This window comes from Crocuta crocuta, unplaced genomic scaffold (genome assembly GCF_008692635.1).
Source record: "Crocuta crocuta isolate KB4526 unplaced genomic scaffold, BGI_CrCroc_1.0 scaffold134, whole genome shotgun sequence".
Lineage (NCBI taxonomy): Eukaryota > Metazoa > Chordata > Mammalia > Carnivora > Hyaenidae > Crocuta > Crocuta crocuta.
Genome location: NW_027530183.1, coordinates 3,526,682 through 3,544,325, shown reverse-complemented (window position 1 = coordinate 3,544,325; position 17,644 = coordinate 3,526,682). Strand labels below are relative to the sequence as shown.

General features: G+C 35.9%; 1 protein-coding gene across 9 annotated transcripts in view; it reads left to right on the top strand.

Moving 5' to 3' along the window:
- Positions 1-17,644, top strand: part of PTPN13 (protein tyrosine phosphatase non-receptor type 13) — a 199,399-nt gene that overhangs the window by 38,426 nt on the left and 143,329 nt on the right. For all 9 annotated transcript variants that reach the window (XM_077765150.1, XM_077765152.1, XM_077765151.1 and 6 more), the window contains exon 2: positions 5,857-5,976. In XM_077765150.1, the coding sequence (XP_077621276.1) occupies positions 5,862-5,976 (115 nt within the window). In that variant the 5' untranslated portion in view covers positions 5,857-5,861. The remainder of the gene's footprint in view (positions 1-5,856; positions 5,977-17,644) is intronic.

Sequence of the window (17,644 nt, the reverse complement as noted above, 5' to 3'; positions counted from 1 at the left end):
AACATTTGATGTTGTATCTAAGAAAAGCTTTGTCTCACCCAGGATGATTTTCTGGGTTAATTAATTTTCTCCCAACCTTTGAAAAAGTGGCCTCTGGGTTATTATTGTATACAAAAAAGATTATTAAAATTATTTTACAACTTAAAAATTAAAAATTCTAAAACCTAGTTCTTAAGCTTCTAAGGTCAATTTAGTTATTTTATTGGAGAAAAGTTTAAGTCACTTTCAAGGAGTTATTTAATTGGGTATATAATTTTCAAAATTTGTTAATTAAACTTGTTAAAATATTTTAAACTACTTTCATATAATTAAAAGTCATTTTTAAAAGTAATTCAGTTGTCTCACTGACAAAAAGAATCTTCCTGATAATTTAAATAAATCTGATGAATGAAAACTTACTTACAAGTATGCTAAGATTTAAGTTCTTTTATGTGTTCCAGTGGTATGTGATACAGTGTAAAATACAAGTCTGAAATCATTTTCTCAATTACATTATTTAAATTGATATCAAAAACCATATTATTCTAACTGACCTAATTCTCCTAAATAGAAACAGCTAAAATACCAAATATGTACAGATTCTTTAATTTTTAAAAGTACTATTATATGGGTTTGCATCTCTTAAACTTTTTATGAACTTCATTATGAATCTTTTGGGTCAAAAGATGCTTATAATTTTGGAGGTTGCCTTCTCAACTCATTATGACTTCTTTTTTTTTTTTTAATGTTTATTTATTTAAGAGAGAGCTTGAGCGAACAGGGGAGGGGCAGAGAGAGGGAAGGAAAGAGAGAATCCCAAACAGGCTCTGTCAGAACAGAGCTCCCACAAACTGTGAGATCCTGACCTGAGCTGAAATCAAGAGTTAGATGCTTAACCAACAAAAGCCATACAATTGCTCCTCATGGTTTCTTAATGAACAAAGAAGTCCTAAGCTAGGATGGTGGGTAGACCTTTGCCCAAAACTAGTGGAACACACAGGATTCTATTTTATAGTTGCTTTATTCTTAAAATAAGGTAATCTTATAGCCCTATTTCCTTAGAATCAACTTAAACACACATAATTCATTATTCTAACCCCAAACGGGTTGTTACATGACTTGATTGGATTCAGTTAATCTGTTTACTATTTCAGTCTTTTTGGAATCACTTTTCTATGCTTCTTATTTTTGAGTGCCACAAATCCCTCAGGATTAAAATGACATCTGTTAGAATCCTTTTGTGGCTTGTCTGACTGGGCACAGTTTTAAGGTCATGACCTTATACTTATGTTAACCAAAAACACAATAATTCTGGTTATGTAATATAATTAATTTTTCTTATTTGAAAGTCTTCCCTTAAGCTTTGTTATCATGTATCCTACCACGTTCAGTGAAACAAAAGTGAATAATACAGTTATGTTAATTGCAAAGCAGAACCTTTTTGATAGTAAAATAATACCAGTCATGCATCTGTAACCCAAGTTATCTAGTACTGTGTCTAAAGGAAACAACTGAAGTAATACACTTTTATGAATTTTCATGACAAATTGTTTCCATCATCTATTGGTTGACTTCAAGCTTTTTTTCCTCCACTTTTTTTTTCATTCTTCTACTTCTACATTTCTTTCATTCCTGTGTCTTATCTTCTTTCAGAGCTAATGATGTGGAAAGCCATAGTAAAGCTGAGTAAAAATAGAGAAAAATGATAAGGATAATGATGGCAATTGCCAAATGTGGGGATGGTAGATAATTTATAAGGTATAGCGTTATTGATTCTTAGAAAGCTGCTTTAACAATACATTAAGTTTTGAGATTGGGTGACTTGAGGGGTGAGGCAGTTTTACAAAGTCTTAAGCTTCTTTATAGCAAATTATAAATTAAAAATATTCAAATCTATTTTGTTAGGTAGATAATACTGGCTTAAAAAATAGTGTTCTCTATGTTTCGGAGTTCTAACAAGTTCCAATTAGAGATGCATAGAGATCGTAGTTCACTGAATAGACAAACACTTTTCCATAAAAACTAACAGAGGACTAATAAAAAATACAATTCAGCCTGATTGAGTCAAGCAACAAAGTTAATTAGTAATCTTTATAAGACAAACCAAGTACTGAAAAATTCTATTGTGGTAAGAAGTTACTTTTACTTTTTTCATTTTTTATAGGAAATAATTAGATATTATGGTGATTTTCTTTTCTTTTTTTTAATTTAAATTTTAGCTAGTTAACAAAGAGTGCAGTATTGGTTCCAAGAGTAGAATTCAGTGATGCATCACTTACATACAGCACCCAGTGCTCATCCCAACAAGTGCCCTCCTTAGTGCCCATCACACATCTGGCCCATCTCCCACCCACCTCCCTCCATCAGCCTGTAATTTGTCTTCTATTATTAAGAGTCTCTTGTGGTTTGTTTCTCTCTCTTCTACCACCCTTTCCCATATGTTCATGGGATGTTTCCAGTGTTTCTGATTGACTTATTTCACTTAGCCTGATACATTCTGGCTTCATCCACATTGTTGCAAATGGCAAGATTTAATTCTTTTTGATGGCTGAGTAGTATTCCATACCCACCACATCTTCTTTATCCATTCATTAGTCAATGGACTTTTGAGCTCTGTCCATAGTTTAGCTATTGTTGAAAGAAATAATTGTATTTTCAAAACAAACTTCTTTAAAAATAAGTATAAACCTGTATCTTAAGTTGTAGAACTTTGTATGTGATATAGATCATTTGCTTTACAATGGAATGCATGAAGTATAATCATAAGAAACTTATTTTGTCTACCAACTTCCTTCCTTCCATGAGGGAAGTTCTTCTCTTGCCTCTATGTAGAAATTCAGGTCCATAATTCTCTCCTTACAGTCACTTAAGAGCTATAGTCAATCTTGGGATGCCTGGGTGGCTCAGTCAGTTAAGCGTCCGACTTCGGCTTAGGTCATGATATCACGGTTCATGGGTTCGAACCCCGCGTCGGGCTCTGTGCTGATAACTAGCTCAAAACCTGGAGCCTGTTTCAGATTCTGTGTCTTCCTCTCTCTGACCCTCCCCTGCTCATGCCATCTCTCCTGTCTCAGAAATAAATAAAATATTTTTAAAAAATTTAAAAAAGAAATGTAGTCACCCTCATTGAAAACAATGTCAATTCCATAATTAAAAATGCCTAGTCAGTAAATTAATCACCAATTCAGTCTTCATTCAAAGCTATTCTCTCCCATAGCTACGATTAGCTATAGCTGGGAGACAGTGTGCTTAACTTCTTTTTTTGTTATTTATCTCCTCATCCACTTGCAAGTTGCTTTATCTGACCCCATTAGGATTTAAACTGGAGGAAGGAAGAAAGATAAGAGAGGCAAACAATGTTTTTTGCCTGACTTGTAACTCTTTTTGAACTTGATATGTGCTTAAGGCTGATTGTTTCTCTTATACTTTTGTGCGTCCTTCAGAGACCTTCACTGGAGCTGTACTTTCTGTGACACTTCAAAATATGGTCTTTCCTACTAGCCGGTACCTAATTCTTTTTCCTCTTCCTTCTCCTACTCCTGTCTTCCTACCCCCTCATCCTCCTGTCCATCACTCCTACCTCTCCTACCTTTCCCGTCCTGGTGGTACTCCTGGAACCACAGGAGGTACTCTGGCTAGGATTGCTTTTTTTTTAGACAGCTTTACTGAGATATAATTGATATACCATAAAATTTACCCTTTTAAACTTTACCTTGTGTGGTTGTTAGTATAGGTACAGAGTTGTGCGACCGTTGCCACAACCTAAACTTCATAACACTTTCATCATCTGGATAGAATTTTGTTAACTCCAAGCTGTTTACACCCCACCCCAAATACAGCATGCTTCCTCACTCTGAGTCTTGCGTGCTCTCTCCTCTCTGGCTACTGTCTCAGAGTTGATAGCCAAAACATGTAGATTCCTAAAGTATCAGGTACCAGGCTACAGTGTCCTCCCTCTGACCAACTCGGTAACACTGAGGAAGCATTCCTGGGGGTTCCACTGAGGCCTCTTTTGCTGGCTAGATGTTAAACAGAGGCACCTTCCTACATCCCTTCTACTTTGGGGGAGACACGAAAATCAGTACAAGTATCTTCAAAGAAATTCTTCATTTGCAATGTTCTCTGTACTCTATACCTTATGTGTAGGCTTTAGAGCTATCTATCTAACCAGTTCTCAGACATAGGACTTTGGGAATTTGCTGCAGGGCAGATTTTCTCACAAATCCTGTTGGGTATCTGATTCCTAATAGTATCCTGATGCATCTGTTAAAACTTCCATTTCAATACAGTATTTTACATAGAAGATAATAACTCATATTTATTAGAAAGGAATGAAGCTTCTTATTTTTAAAACATAAATATGCTATTATTTAATGAAGTGAGTAAGAAACTGAGAGTTTTTGGAGGAGGAGGAGTGTTTGAGTAAATAATCACCTCTGTACAAGCTAAATAAAAATGCCTTTGGCTTTTTCTAAGCAGTATCTTACATCTTCCCTTTTAACTACCACATTGTGCATTTAAGTACAAACCCCTCAAGGTAGACTCTAAGCATAAAATGCTATAGTAAATATTTGAAAAGAAAAGTAACAGGACAAGGCTGGCCTCACTTGTAGCTGGAGTTCCTTTTTTTCAGTCTGGGTTAAAGTATCGTAAATGTAATTTAAAAGAAAATATTAGCTATTCTTGTTAGTTGAGTAAACAAATCAACTTTTGTCTAAAACAGCTGTTTTTTGTAGGTTAATTTTAAAATTTAATGAAGGATATAATTACAGAAAATGAACATTTGACATTTTCCACTCCCTCTAGCTTCTTTGCTAAACCCATCTGCTTCTGCCTACCAATAGATATACATTATGCTCAAATTGGTTGGTTTGGGCAGAAATCTTAGTGAACATTGTAAGGAATAATTTTCTTTCCAAGGAAGGTCAGTGTAGGAACCTTATAGATGATGATGTTGCCTCCTCCCCCTAAAATGAAAATAGGATTATTGAGGCCCATAGAAAACCTTAAAACTTATCAATATATCACCCACTTAATTTATTGCCATTGAAAGCAATTATCCCTACAAAAGTGTCACCACACACATAGACCAATGGAANAAAAAAGTGTCACCACAGAGGCAACCTCCTGATTTTTTATTAATTCAGCTTCTACAGAGTTAGATTACAAAGAATGTTTACATGAATAACCCTTTTCCCTGTCATAGCCACCCCAAAATAGTGTTGTTGTTGTTGTTGTTGTTGTTGTTGTTATTCCCATGTCACAGATGAAAAACTGAGGTTTAGAGGTGAAATGGCTTTTCTAGAAGCAAATGGTAAGTTGGCAGCAAAGCTGGGTCTGGAAATAGTTAAGTCCGTCAGTGCAAAATTTATAGTTATATGGTATATATTGGAGATTGAGAAATCAATAAGTGAACAGAAGAAATGTGCTCCATCTTATTTCAACTTCATGCACCATGCTGTAGGAGCTCTTCTCTACTCTTTTTTGCCTGGGATAGGATGAAGCCTGCAATTACAATCTGAAAGGCCTTTAGTTAGTTCATTCTGGCTGCTCTGATTTAATCGTCTACACTTTGGTGCCTCCTGGTACCTTGAAGTCTCTCTCTTCTGCCATGAAATAGTCACCACCTATTTTCCAGTTTAGGCTCTGAAGTTGATCCTGTTGGGCTAGGGCAAGTAGTTATTTTGAGACCTTTTTCTATCTAATGCCTTTACCCTGCATGAGTTTAAGCTGTAGGATTATGTTTAGATTAAAAGACATATTGAGAAATTAGGTAGATAGGAACCTCAGTCTCTCATCACTGATGTAGAACTTTCATCACTACGAGTGCAGTGTAAGTTGCTGATATGTAGCTCATCTGTTACCTTTGTTTCTTAGGTAATATGCACGTGTCACTAGCTGAGGCCCTGGAAGTTCGGGGTGGACCCCTGCAAGAGGAAGAAATATGGGCTGTATTAAATCAAAGCGCTGAAAGTCTCCAAGAATTATTCAGAAAAGGTAAGTCTTTTTGTCTTTTTCTTTTTTTTTTTCTTTTCTTTTTAATCATGTAACTGAAAAGGGCAAAGTATAGAAGGATTACTTTCTCTTATATTTCTTTGGGCTAAAAAAAGCTCAGATCTTGTCTACCTTCCTTTGAGTATCTTCAGTGTGCCTGATATCGTGCTATGTACTGAAAATACAACGGTGATCAAAACCAAAAACATCCCCGTCTGCCGCTTGTAATCCAGTGTAGAAAATAGCTATTAGTAAAGTACTTATATAAAGAAATGTGAAAAATGCAACCATGACAAGGGCTACAAAGGAGGGGATTCAGTAGCTCAAAGAAAACCCATAATAAGATTTGACCCGGTCATGGGGAAGAAAAGAAAAGTTCCCTGAATAGGTATCTCTGAGGTAAGATCTGAAAGAAAAAAAGTTAACCATATGAGAAGTAGGGAGAAAGGTTCCTGGCAAAGGGGATAATATTTGCATCTGTAACTCTAAATTGGGTTAATGTAGACTGAATAATTAGTTCGGTGCTTCCCTGTAGAATCAGTTACCTGGTCCAAATGACTGTGTGGCATTTTGGAGCTAGAAAAGTTAGGGAGTCGCTTTTTGTCCAAGTACATTTAATACTATACTGAAAATGGCGTTTGCCATTCATTCACTGCACATGGCCAACTCCTATTTAGAATAGTAAAGATACCAAGCTTCATCTAAAAGAAGAATTAAGCTTTAAGATTGATTCACATAATATAATCGGTCACAATAAACATGGGGAGATTTGACTGTATAACAGACCATCAAAATATGGTCTCTGGGTCAGGAACATTAACATCACCTGAAACTGGATAGAAATGCAAATAATGTAGACCCACACTAGCCCTACTAAATAAATTCTAGGGGTAGAGCCCAGCAATTTGTGTTTAACAAGTACTTAAGGATATTCTGATACATGTTAAAATTCGAGTCATTTTACAGTGGAATTGCTAAAGACCGTGAGCCATGGGAACCTTTTGGAAGATGTAGGGGTGACTACTGATTGAGTATAGGAAGGTCTAAGAGAAGAAAGGAAGAATTTTGGAGACAGATGGTAAAGCTTTGTTTTTGTTGCTATTATTTTCTAATCCAGGGACAGGGATTTAAAATAGTGTTAGGGGGTGCCTGGGTGGCTTAGTCGGTTAAGCGTCCGACTTTCCAACTTTCGCTTAGGTCATGATCTCGCGGTTTGTGGGTTCGAGCCCCGCGTCGGGCTCTGTGCTGACTGCCAGCTCGGAGCCTGGAGCCTGTTTCAGTCTGTGACTCCCTCTCTCTCTGACCCTCCCCTGCTCACGCTGTCTCTCTCCTAGAAATAAATAAAACATTTAAAAAAATAAAATAGTGTTAGGAGCCACCTGATTCTGTTAGAACCTAGATATTTGAAGATCTTTGATTAGAGTTAGGATTAATCTAAAGAACATTTACTCATTTTCTCTAATGCCAGTTTCCTAAAATCTAACTATTTTAAGTAGATTTTATTGTTTTATTTGCTTCATTTTAATTTTTCAGAAATTTTGGAAGTATAGGCACTCTGGAGTATAGATCAGTAACCATGCTCCTTAGATGTTGTTGAAGGAAGATATGTTGGTGACATTCCTTAGTTAATTAACAATAATCAATTTAATATTTAAGAAACAACTCTTGATTATGAGATAGATCCTCTTACTTGTCTGAAAGATCCAGATAAGCAGAAGATGAGACTATTGCCCTGAAGGATTCATTCAGATCAGACAGATGCATGTGAAGATTTTACTACTTCAGAACTGTGCCAAATGAGTGATTGGGACGATAAGTACTACAGATGTTCAAAGGAAGAAGGGATAATACCTCTTTCTATTACAGTAATGGCAAAATCACTGCTCTGGCCATGATTCATACAATATAAAGCATCTTCCACACTGTGAATGCCTAAGGAGTTTTCTTCTTTCAAATTTTGTAATGTTAATAGAGATTTTATGTCTAAATGTAAAGTACTTATAATTAAGATACAATTATTACATAACATATTGGCACATTACAATGAAGAGACTTCCTGGATATGTTATAAAATTAATTGCGAGGCAGTTATATCTTAAACTCTGTTCTGCAGGAGCTGGGTACGATAAGGCCTTCAGTTCAGTTTACAAGGTAACCTCAGTAATAGAGATTGAATTTGGCTTCATTGCAGTCTGGAAATTACCAACTATTATATCTGCCAATTGGAAATTTGTATTTGGATGAAATTTATGCTTATTTGACGTATAGGAGGATTAGGAGGAACTTAACAGAGGACCAACCGGGAGAAGAAGGGGGGAAATGGTGGGGGAAAGGGAGAGAGGCAAACCATGAGAGACTCTTGAATGCTGACAAAAACTGAGGACTGATGGATGTGGGGGGGAGGAGGGATGGGCATGGAGGAGGGCACTTGTGGGGATGAGCACTGGGTGTTATTTGGAAACTAATTTGACAATAAACTATTTGTAAAAAAAAAAAAAAGAAATTTATGCTTATTTGATTTAGTTTATCTGAAATCTCTGTAGGTTTTCTTTCCTTGTTTATTGATAGCACAATGTCTTCTTGGCACAAGCTCATCACCTTTATAATGAACTGAAATAAAATAATTACTAGCTTACTTTTTTGTGAATGAATGGTGTTGATCTTGGTTTTCTATTAGACATTGTTACGAATATAAAACTAAGAACGTGAGAGGGTGGAAGCAAGTAAAATACAGTGGTCTCTAAGAAGTTTGTTTTTCTAAAATATGTTTTATTCTCTTGGTTTTATCTTTCTGTGTCTATTATATAAATCTTAGTTTTGGACCTTATGGATGGCATTTTTCCCTATCTTCTTGAACTTGTATATTGCTCCTATGTCATTTTCAGTATGTAAGTACAAGTTTGCATTCCTGTGAATACAAGGCTTGAAATAAGCATTTACACTGGGCGATTATTGAACACAAATCAAGAAAATGTTGTTTCTTCATCTTTTTGAGACTCTTAGCAATTTAACGCTTTTAGCCTTTTTTAAAACAAAATTTTTGTGGTTGTTATTTGAGAATAATGATACCTAAGCATGACCTTATTAAAAGACACTGTATTTAAATGAGTTTCTCTTCAGAGAAGGAAAAATGTAAAACTTTTTAAAAACTGTACTTCCATACTTTTAGTTGGTGGTGATGTTGATAATTGGTTCTCCTTTTATTACAAGTTTCTTAGTTTGATTGCCTTGTGATTATTAAAATGTGCATTCTATGTGACTATTTCTTAAAATTTTTTGAGATTCTTTTGTGGCCTTGCATATGGACTATTTTATAAAATATTCTTTGGGAATTTGAAAAGAATATGTATTTTCTACTTCTTGAATACAAATTAGGTTGGTTAATGTTCATGCTTTTAAAATTTTTCTGTAACCATAGTTATTTTTTTTGTTTTAGTTTATTTTTATTTATTTTGAGAGAGTACACATGCAAGCGGGGAAGGGGTTTCTCTAAAGTCATTAGACTTTAGACTAATATATCTAATGAACATAGATGCAAAAATTTTTAACAAAATTTTAACAAAGTAAGTCCAATAATATATAAAAATGTTAATATATCATGACCAAGTAGATCCCAAAAATACAAGACTGGTTAACTATTCACAAATCAATCAAGTGTAATTCACTATATTTATAAACTATAAAAGCAAAACCACATAGTCATCTCAGTAGATGTAGTAAAAAATTTTAATAAAATCTAACATCCATTCCTGATTAAAAAAAAAAAAAAAACTTTCTGCCAACTGGAAATAGAAAAGAACTACTTCAACCTGATAAGGGAATCTACAAAAAACCTATAACTGACATCGTACTTAATGATGAAACAATAAATTTTTCCCCCCGAGATTAGGAATAAATCAAGGGTGTCTGCTATCATTACTTATACTCAACATTGTTCTCGGTGTTCTAACCAATACAATAAAGCAATAAAAAGAAATGGAAAGTATCCAGATTAGAAAGAAAGAAAGAGGTAAAACTATGTTTCAAAATTACATGGTTATCAACACAGAAAATGTGATAAAATCTACCAAAAAAAATTCATTAGAACTAATAAGTGACTTTAGTAACTTACAGGACACAAGATTAATATACAAAAATGAACTGTATCTTTACATAATAGCAATGAACAATCAGAAATTTAAAAAGTATGCTAAAATGATAAAAGGAGATTAGAAGATAGAGGGCAGAATAGGAGGACCCTAGGCTCGCCTTATCTCATGGATACAACTAGATAACTATCAAATCATCCTAAATACTCCAAAAATTGCCACAAAGACTGGCAGACCAACTCTACAACTAAAGGTACAGAAGAGCCACATCAAAGAAAGTAGGAAATGCAGAGACATGACTTGGGAGACAAACAGACTGGCTGCTGCAGTGGGGAGGGAGCCATAGTTGCAGAGAATAGCAAGAAACAGGCTAGCACAGAGGAGAGCACACAGGGAAAACAAATCCTCACAGCAATTGGCTTGGAAAGTGAAAGAGCCTGAATTTCATGAGCTCTTGCAAACAATGGGGTGTAAAGTCTGGAGGTTTATTTATTTATTTATTTATTATTGTTTTATTTGTTTCTGAGATAGAGAGAGAGACAGTGTGAGCAGGGGAGGGTCAGAGAGAGAGGGAGACACAGAATCCAAAGCAGGCTCCAGGCTCTGAGCTAGCTGTTAGCACAGAGTCCGATGCTCAGACCCACGAACCGTGAGATCATGACCTGAGTGAAGTCGGCCGCTTAACCAACTGAGCCACCCAGGCGCCCCAAGCCTGGAGTTTTAAACATCACTGGGCTTGGCTTTGGGAGAGCTTGACCAATATTGGGCTGCTCTTGGAGAGAAAGCAGGCAAACAGCCCATAAATATACAGCATGAAAAACAGTGATCTGAAGAGCACCTGAGGCACACATTGGGGAGGTTATTTACTCATCTTGGAGTGTGTCCCAGAGAGATGGCATTTAGGTAGAGACCCCCCCTGGGGACAAAGGACCTGAATGGCACCATTTTGTGCCCCTGCCACTAAGCATAAGCACAAGGTCAGCTGCAGGAACAGCTCAGGGCCTACATTCACTACCTAACTTGTTCACACCAAGCCAGCCCCCACCCTATGCTCCAGTGGAATCGCCATTCCCCATCACACTTGCCTGAGTCCCAGCATTGTGGGCCCTGTCTCCAAGAACACTGGCCCAAACACCAGCCACTACCACATTTCCCCACATGAGAGTTTTGCAGAGCCTCAATTCCTGCTATGGTGGCAACAGGTTTTATTTCCTGAATAGACCAGAACACATCTGGTTAAAATGTACCACATTTCACACCAGGGACCAAACATGCCCACAGCAGGCAAAAAGAGCATCTGCAGACAACTGGCCTGAAGGATAAAGTGTCCAGGACAAAACATGAGAGTATATGCAGCACACATTGGAAATTCCCAGAAGAGCCAGGCCGAGACATTATTACATGCCAGGGCACTACAGGATTTCTTCTTTATAAGGCCATTTTCCTCAAAAAACAGGAGACATAACTGACTCTCCTAACACAAAGAAACAAGCACAGAGACTTAAACAAAATGAGAAAACAGGAAATGTATCCCAAATGAAAGAACAGGACAAGGCGATGGCCAGAGAACTAAGTAAAACAGATAAAAGTGACATGCATGATAGAGAATTTAAAGTAATTGATCATAAGGATACTCACTGGACTTGAGAAAAAAAGTGGAAGACGTGATTGAGACCCTTGACACAGAGATAAGGTATAACATAGCATAGATAAAGGGCTCAGTAAATGAAATGAGAAACATGCTTGATGAAATGAACAGCAGGCTGGAAGAGAAGGGGAATGAATTAGAGACCTAGAAGAGAGAGTAATGGAAAGTAAGGGAGCTGAACAAAAGAGAGGAAAAAGAATTAATACAAAACAAGAATAGATGTAAGGAACTCAGCAATTCCATCAACGCTAATACCATTCGTATTATAGGAGTCCCAGAAGAAGAAAAGAGAGAATATAGGGCAGAAAATTTAATTGAAGAAATAATAGCCATAACTTTCTTATCCGAGGAAGGAAACAGATATTCACATCCAGGAGGCACAGAGAATTCCTGTCAAAGTCAATAAAAGCAGGCCCACACCAAGACATATTACAATTAAATTGGCAAAGTATGGTGATAAAGAAAAAATTCTAAAAGCAACAAGGCAAAAGGAAATAGTAACTTAAAAGGGAAGCCCCCAGAAGCCCAGCAGGAGATTTTTCAGCAGAAACTTTATAAGCCAGAAAGGAGTTGCATGATATATTTAAAATGCTGAATACAAAAAATCTTCAGCCAAGAATACTCTATCCAGTATGACTACCATTCAGAATAGAAGGAGAGCTAGAGTTTTCTAGACAAACAGGAGTTCATGACCACTAAGCCTGCCCTGCAAGAAATATTAAACGGGACTCTTTAAATCGAGAGACCAGAAGTGACAGAATAAGATGTGAAACATAAAAGCAGTAGAAATGAATATTTGCTTTAAAAATATCAGTCAAGGAACACACAAAATAAAAGGATAAATAAAATATAACAACGTACACCTAAAAATGTTGGAAGGAGAGGAGTAAAGAATGGATTGAAACTTAAACAACCATCAACTTAATACAGACTACTATATGCAGAAGATGTTATATACCAACCTAACGGTAACCACATATCAAAAACCACTATATGCAAAGAATAAAGAGAAAGAAATGCAAATATATCACTAAAGAAAATCAACTAAACATGAAAGAAAGAAAATAATCAGAGAAAATCTTTAGAAACAATCACAAGCAATAAAATGGTAATAAATACATATCTATCAATAATTACTTTGAATGTAACTGGAGTAAATGCTTCAATCAAAAGACGTAGGGTGACAGGATGGATTAAGAAAAATAAGACCCATCTGTATGCTGCCAACAAGAGACTCATTTTAGACATAAATACAGCTGCAGATTGAAATGAGGGGATGGAGATATCCATCTATCATGCAAATGGATATCAAAAGAAAGCTGGAGTACTAATACTTATTGGACAAAATACACTTTAAAACAAAGACTGTAGGGGCGCCTGAGTGGCTTAGTCGGTTGAGCGTTCGACTTTCGCTTAGGTCATGGTCTCGCGGTTCGTGGGTTCGGGCCCCGCGTCGGGCTCTGTGCTGACTGCCAGCTCAGAGCCTGGAGCCTGTTTCAGTCTGTGACTCCCTCTCTCTCTGACCCTCCCCTGCTCACGCTGTCTCTCTCTCTCTCTCCTAGAAATAAATAAAAAAATATTAAAAAAAAAAAAACAAAGACTGTAACAAGAAGCAAAGAAGGACACTACATAATAATAAAGGTGACAGTCCAACAAAAAGATATTACAATTGTAAATATGAATCCAATATAGGAGCCAACAAATGCATGGAACAGTTAATAACAAACATAAAAGAACTAATTGATAAGAATACAATAATAGTAGGTGACTTTAACATCCCACTTATGTCAGTGGATAGATCATCTAAACAAAACATCAAGAAGGAAACAATGGCTTTGAATGACACACTGGACCAGATGGATTTAACAGATATATTCAGAACATTTTGTCCTAAAACAACAGAATACAATATTCTTTTCATGTGCATATGAGACAGTCTCCAGAATAGATCACATATTAACCCACAAAACCAGCCTCAACACATTCAAGATAGAAACCATACCATGCTTATCTTCTGACCACAATGCTATAAAACTAGAAGTCAACCACAAGAAAAAAAATCTCTGAAGCTCACAAATACATGGAGATTAAATAACATGCTACTCAACAGTGAATGGGTAAACTAGTAATTAAGAAGAAATTAAAAAGTACATGGAAACAAATGAAAATACAGTGATCCAGTACCTCTGGGATGCAACAAAAGCAATTCTAAGAGGGAGGTTTATAGCAATATAGGTCTACCTCAAGAAGTAAGAAAAGTCTCAAAGAACTTAACCTGCTGGGGCTGTGGAGGGGGACCTAAAACCAATGGAAAGAAAGAAATAATAACCAAAAACTCCCAAACAAAAGTACAGAACCAAACTTCTTCACAGGTGAATTCCACCAAACATTTACAGAAGAATTAATACCTATTTTCAAACTATTCCCAAAAAATAGAAGAGTAAGGAAAACTTCCAAAGTATTCAATAATGCCAGCAATATCCTGATACCAAAACCAGATAAAGACACCACAAAAAAAAGGGAACTACAAACCAATACTCTGATGAACAGAGATGAAAACATTGTCAGCAAAATACTAGCAAACCAACAATAGATTTTTTTTAAAAAATCTTCACCACATGAAGTTGGATTTATTCTTGAGATGCAAAGTGGTTCAATATTCACAAATCAGTCAGTGTGCTACATCACATCAATAAGAAAAACTTGATGTCTGGAATTGTCATTCCTCAGCTTTGCTTTGCTTTTTTAAGACTGCTTTCATTATTCAAGTCTCTTTTGTGGTTACACACAAGTTGTTCCAGTTCTGTAAAAAAACATTGTTGGTACTTTGACAGGAATTGCATTAAATGTGTACAACCTGGCGCCTACTTCAGATTCTGTGTCTCCCTCTCTCTCTCTCTGCCCCTCCCCTGCTTGTGCTCTGTCTCTGTCTCTCAAAAATGAATAAACATTAAAAAATTTTTAAAAAGCTCAATAGTTAAGAAGCACATGACCCCCCAAAATGGGTCAAAAGATTTGAACAGTTTTCCAAAGAAGATATATAGATTTCAGATTTCAAATAACTTGAAATTTATTAGTCTTCAGGAAATACAAAAAAATCTCAGTATCATTAGTCATCAGAAAAGTAATTAAGATTAAAGACACAAAGAGATACTACTACACATCTATTAGAGTGCTTAAAATTAAAAGGTTGATTATACCAGGAATTGACAAGGAGTTGGGAGAACTGGAGCTTTCATATACCATTAGTGGAGATATAAAATGATATAATTTCACATTTTGGCAACTGTTTTAACAGTTTCTGAAAAATTTGAGTATACACTGAACATGCATACTCCTGAGTTCTTATCCAATAGACATTAAAGACTACCTCCATCCAAAGACTCATATATGTATATTCATCTTAGCTTTATTTGCAGTAGGCAAAACCTGGAAACAAACCAAATTCTATCAACAGGTAAATGGATAAACAAATTGTGGTATATGGTATATCCATGAAATGAAACACTGCATAGCAAGGAAAGGGAGTAAACTATTGATACATGCAGTAATGTGGATTAATTTCAAAATAATTAAAGCTGAGGAAAGGAAGTCAGACCATAGAGGACTGTACTCTATGATGCTAATCTAAAATTCTAAAATATGAGGGGCGCCTGGGTGGCTCAGTTGGTTAAGCATCCAGCTCGGCTCAGGTCATGATCTCACGGTTCATGGGTTCGAGCCCCGTGTCGGGCTCTGTGCTAACAGCCAGCTCAGAGCCTGGAGCCTGTTTCAGATTCTGTATCTTCCTCTCTCTGTGACCCTCCGCTGCTCACACTGCCTCTCTCTCAGAAATAAATAAAACATGAAAAAAAATTTTAATTCTAAAATTTGAAAGCTAATCTATAGTGATAAAGCAGATCAGTGGTTAATTGGGGATGAGAGGTACAAGAAGGGATAGGATGCAGGAATTACAAAGTACATGAGCAAACTTCGGAAATGATAGATATGTTTATTATCTTGATTGTGATAATAGTTTCAGAGGTATATTCATATGTCAGAACATCAAATTGTACTCTTTCAGTATATGCAGTTATTGTGTCAATTATGCTTAATAAAGGTATTTTAAAAATATATCAAATGTTCTTTTTTAATTTAGAATTTGTATTCTTATTAATTAAAATTCTGTTTTTATTTATTTTTAACTTTTTTAACATTTATTTATTTTTGAGAGAAAGAGACCATGAGCAGGAGAGGGGCAGAAACAGGGAGACACAGAATTGGAAGCAGGCTCCAGGCTCTGATCTGTCAGCACAGAGTCCAATGCAGAGCTTGAACTCAAGAGCCATGAGTTGGACACTTAATCAACTGAGCCACCCAGGCACCCTGAAACTCTGTGTTTTTAAAAGAAAATCTTTTCTGAGGTACCTGCTCAAGTCATGATCTCAAAGTCGTGAGATCAAGACCTATGTTGGGCTCCTTGCTGAGCATGGAGCCTGCTTAATATTCTCTCTCTCCCTCTCCCCCCTCTTTCTCTCTCTCTCTGTCCCTCCCCCCTGCTCACCTGTCTCTCTCAAAAAAAAAAAGTTAATAAAAAAAAAAATGGAAAGAAATTCTTTTCCAATGAAATGCTGACCCTGACTGCCTTGGTTTATTTTTCTCTTCACTGATCAAACAACAGAAGTAGATTCCCCACCTTAAAAAATTAATATCATCTAACTCTAAGAAGAAAATTATCTAGTAAGTATATATAAATAAGTATATTAAGTTTAATATATTAAAATGATTAGAGATATGGGGGGGAATAAAGTTCAAGACACTGAAAATTTTAAAAATAGTTTGTGCTACAGGCTGTATTTTGTTTTCTCAATAGTTATATATTGAAGTCATATCCCCTGATATCTCACAATATGACTGTATGTGGAGGTAGGGTCTTTAAAAGGTTAATTAAGTTAAAATGAGGTTATTTAAATGGGCTCTAATCCAGTATGACTGATATCTTTATAAGAAGAAGAAATTAGGACAGACACACACAGGGCGAAGACTATGTGAAGACACAAGAAGAAGATGGCCACTGACAAGCCAAAGAGAGAGACCTTACCAGGAACCAGTCCTACTGGTACCATGCTCTTAGATTTCTAGACTCCAGAATTGTGAGAAAATTCATTAATTGAAGTTACTCAGGCCCTGATATTTCTAATGGTAGCCTCAGCAAATTAATACAGGTGGAATAAAAAAAATTAAAACATTTAGAAATTAAATATATAGGTCCTAAATTTATAGCCTCATAGGAGATCTTTAACAGCAGTTGACACAGATTCTTTTTTTAAAGAGGAAATTAGTATATGGATATAGAACTGAGGAGTTCACCTAGATATTAAGAATACAAGGGAGTTAAGGTTCATGCAAGATTGAATGAGAAGGTCCAACATACCTCTAATATGATTTCCTAAAGAAAGTTCTAGAGAAAATGAGAAAGAGAACAATAAATGGAAATATAGTAGAGAATTTTTAGAGTTGATTAAGTCATAGTCAAAATAAAAANCAGCAACAATAGAAACAGAATTTGATAAAATATTAAAACTATTATGAGAATGTATAATTAAAAATAATAAAAGAGGGAAAATCATTGAAGAATAATAACCTAGAGCAACACTGTCTAATGGCAGTATAATATGTAATATAATATATAATTTAAAGTCATCGGGGTGCCTGGGTGCCTCAGTCGGTTAAGCGTTCGACTTCGACTCAGGTCATGGTCTCACGGTTCGTGGGTTCGAGCCCCACACCAGGCTCTGTGCTGACAGCTCAGAGCCTGGACCGTTTCAGATTCTGTGTCTCCCTCTCTCTCTGCCCTTCCCCCACTCATGCTCCGTCTCTCTCTGTCTCAAAAATAAACTATAAAAAAAATTTTAAATTATCTAGGAGCCACATTTAAAAAGGGTAAAATAGAAAT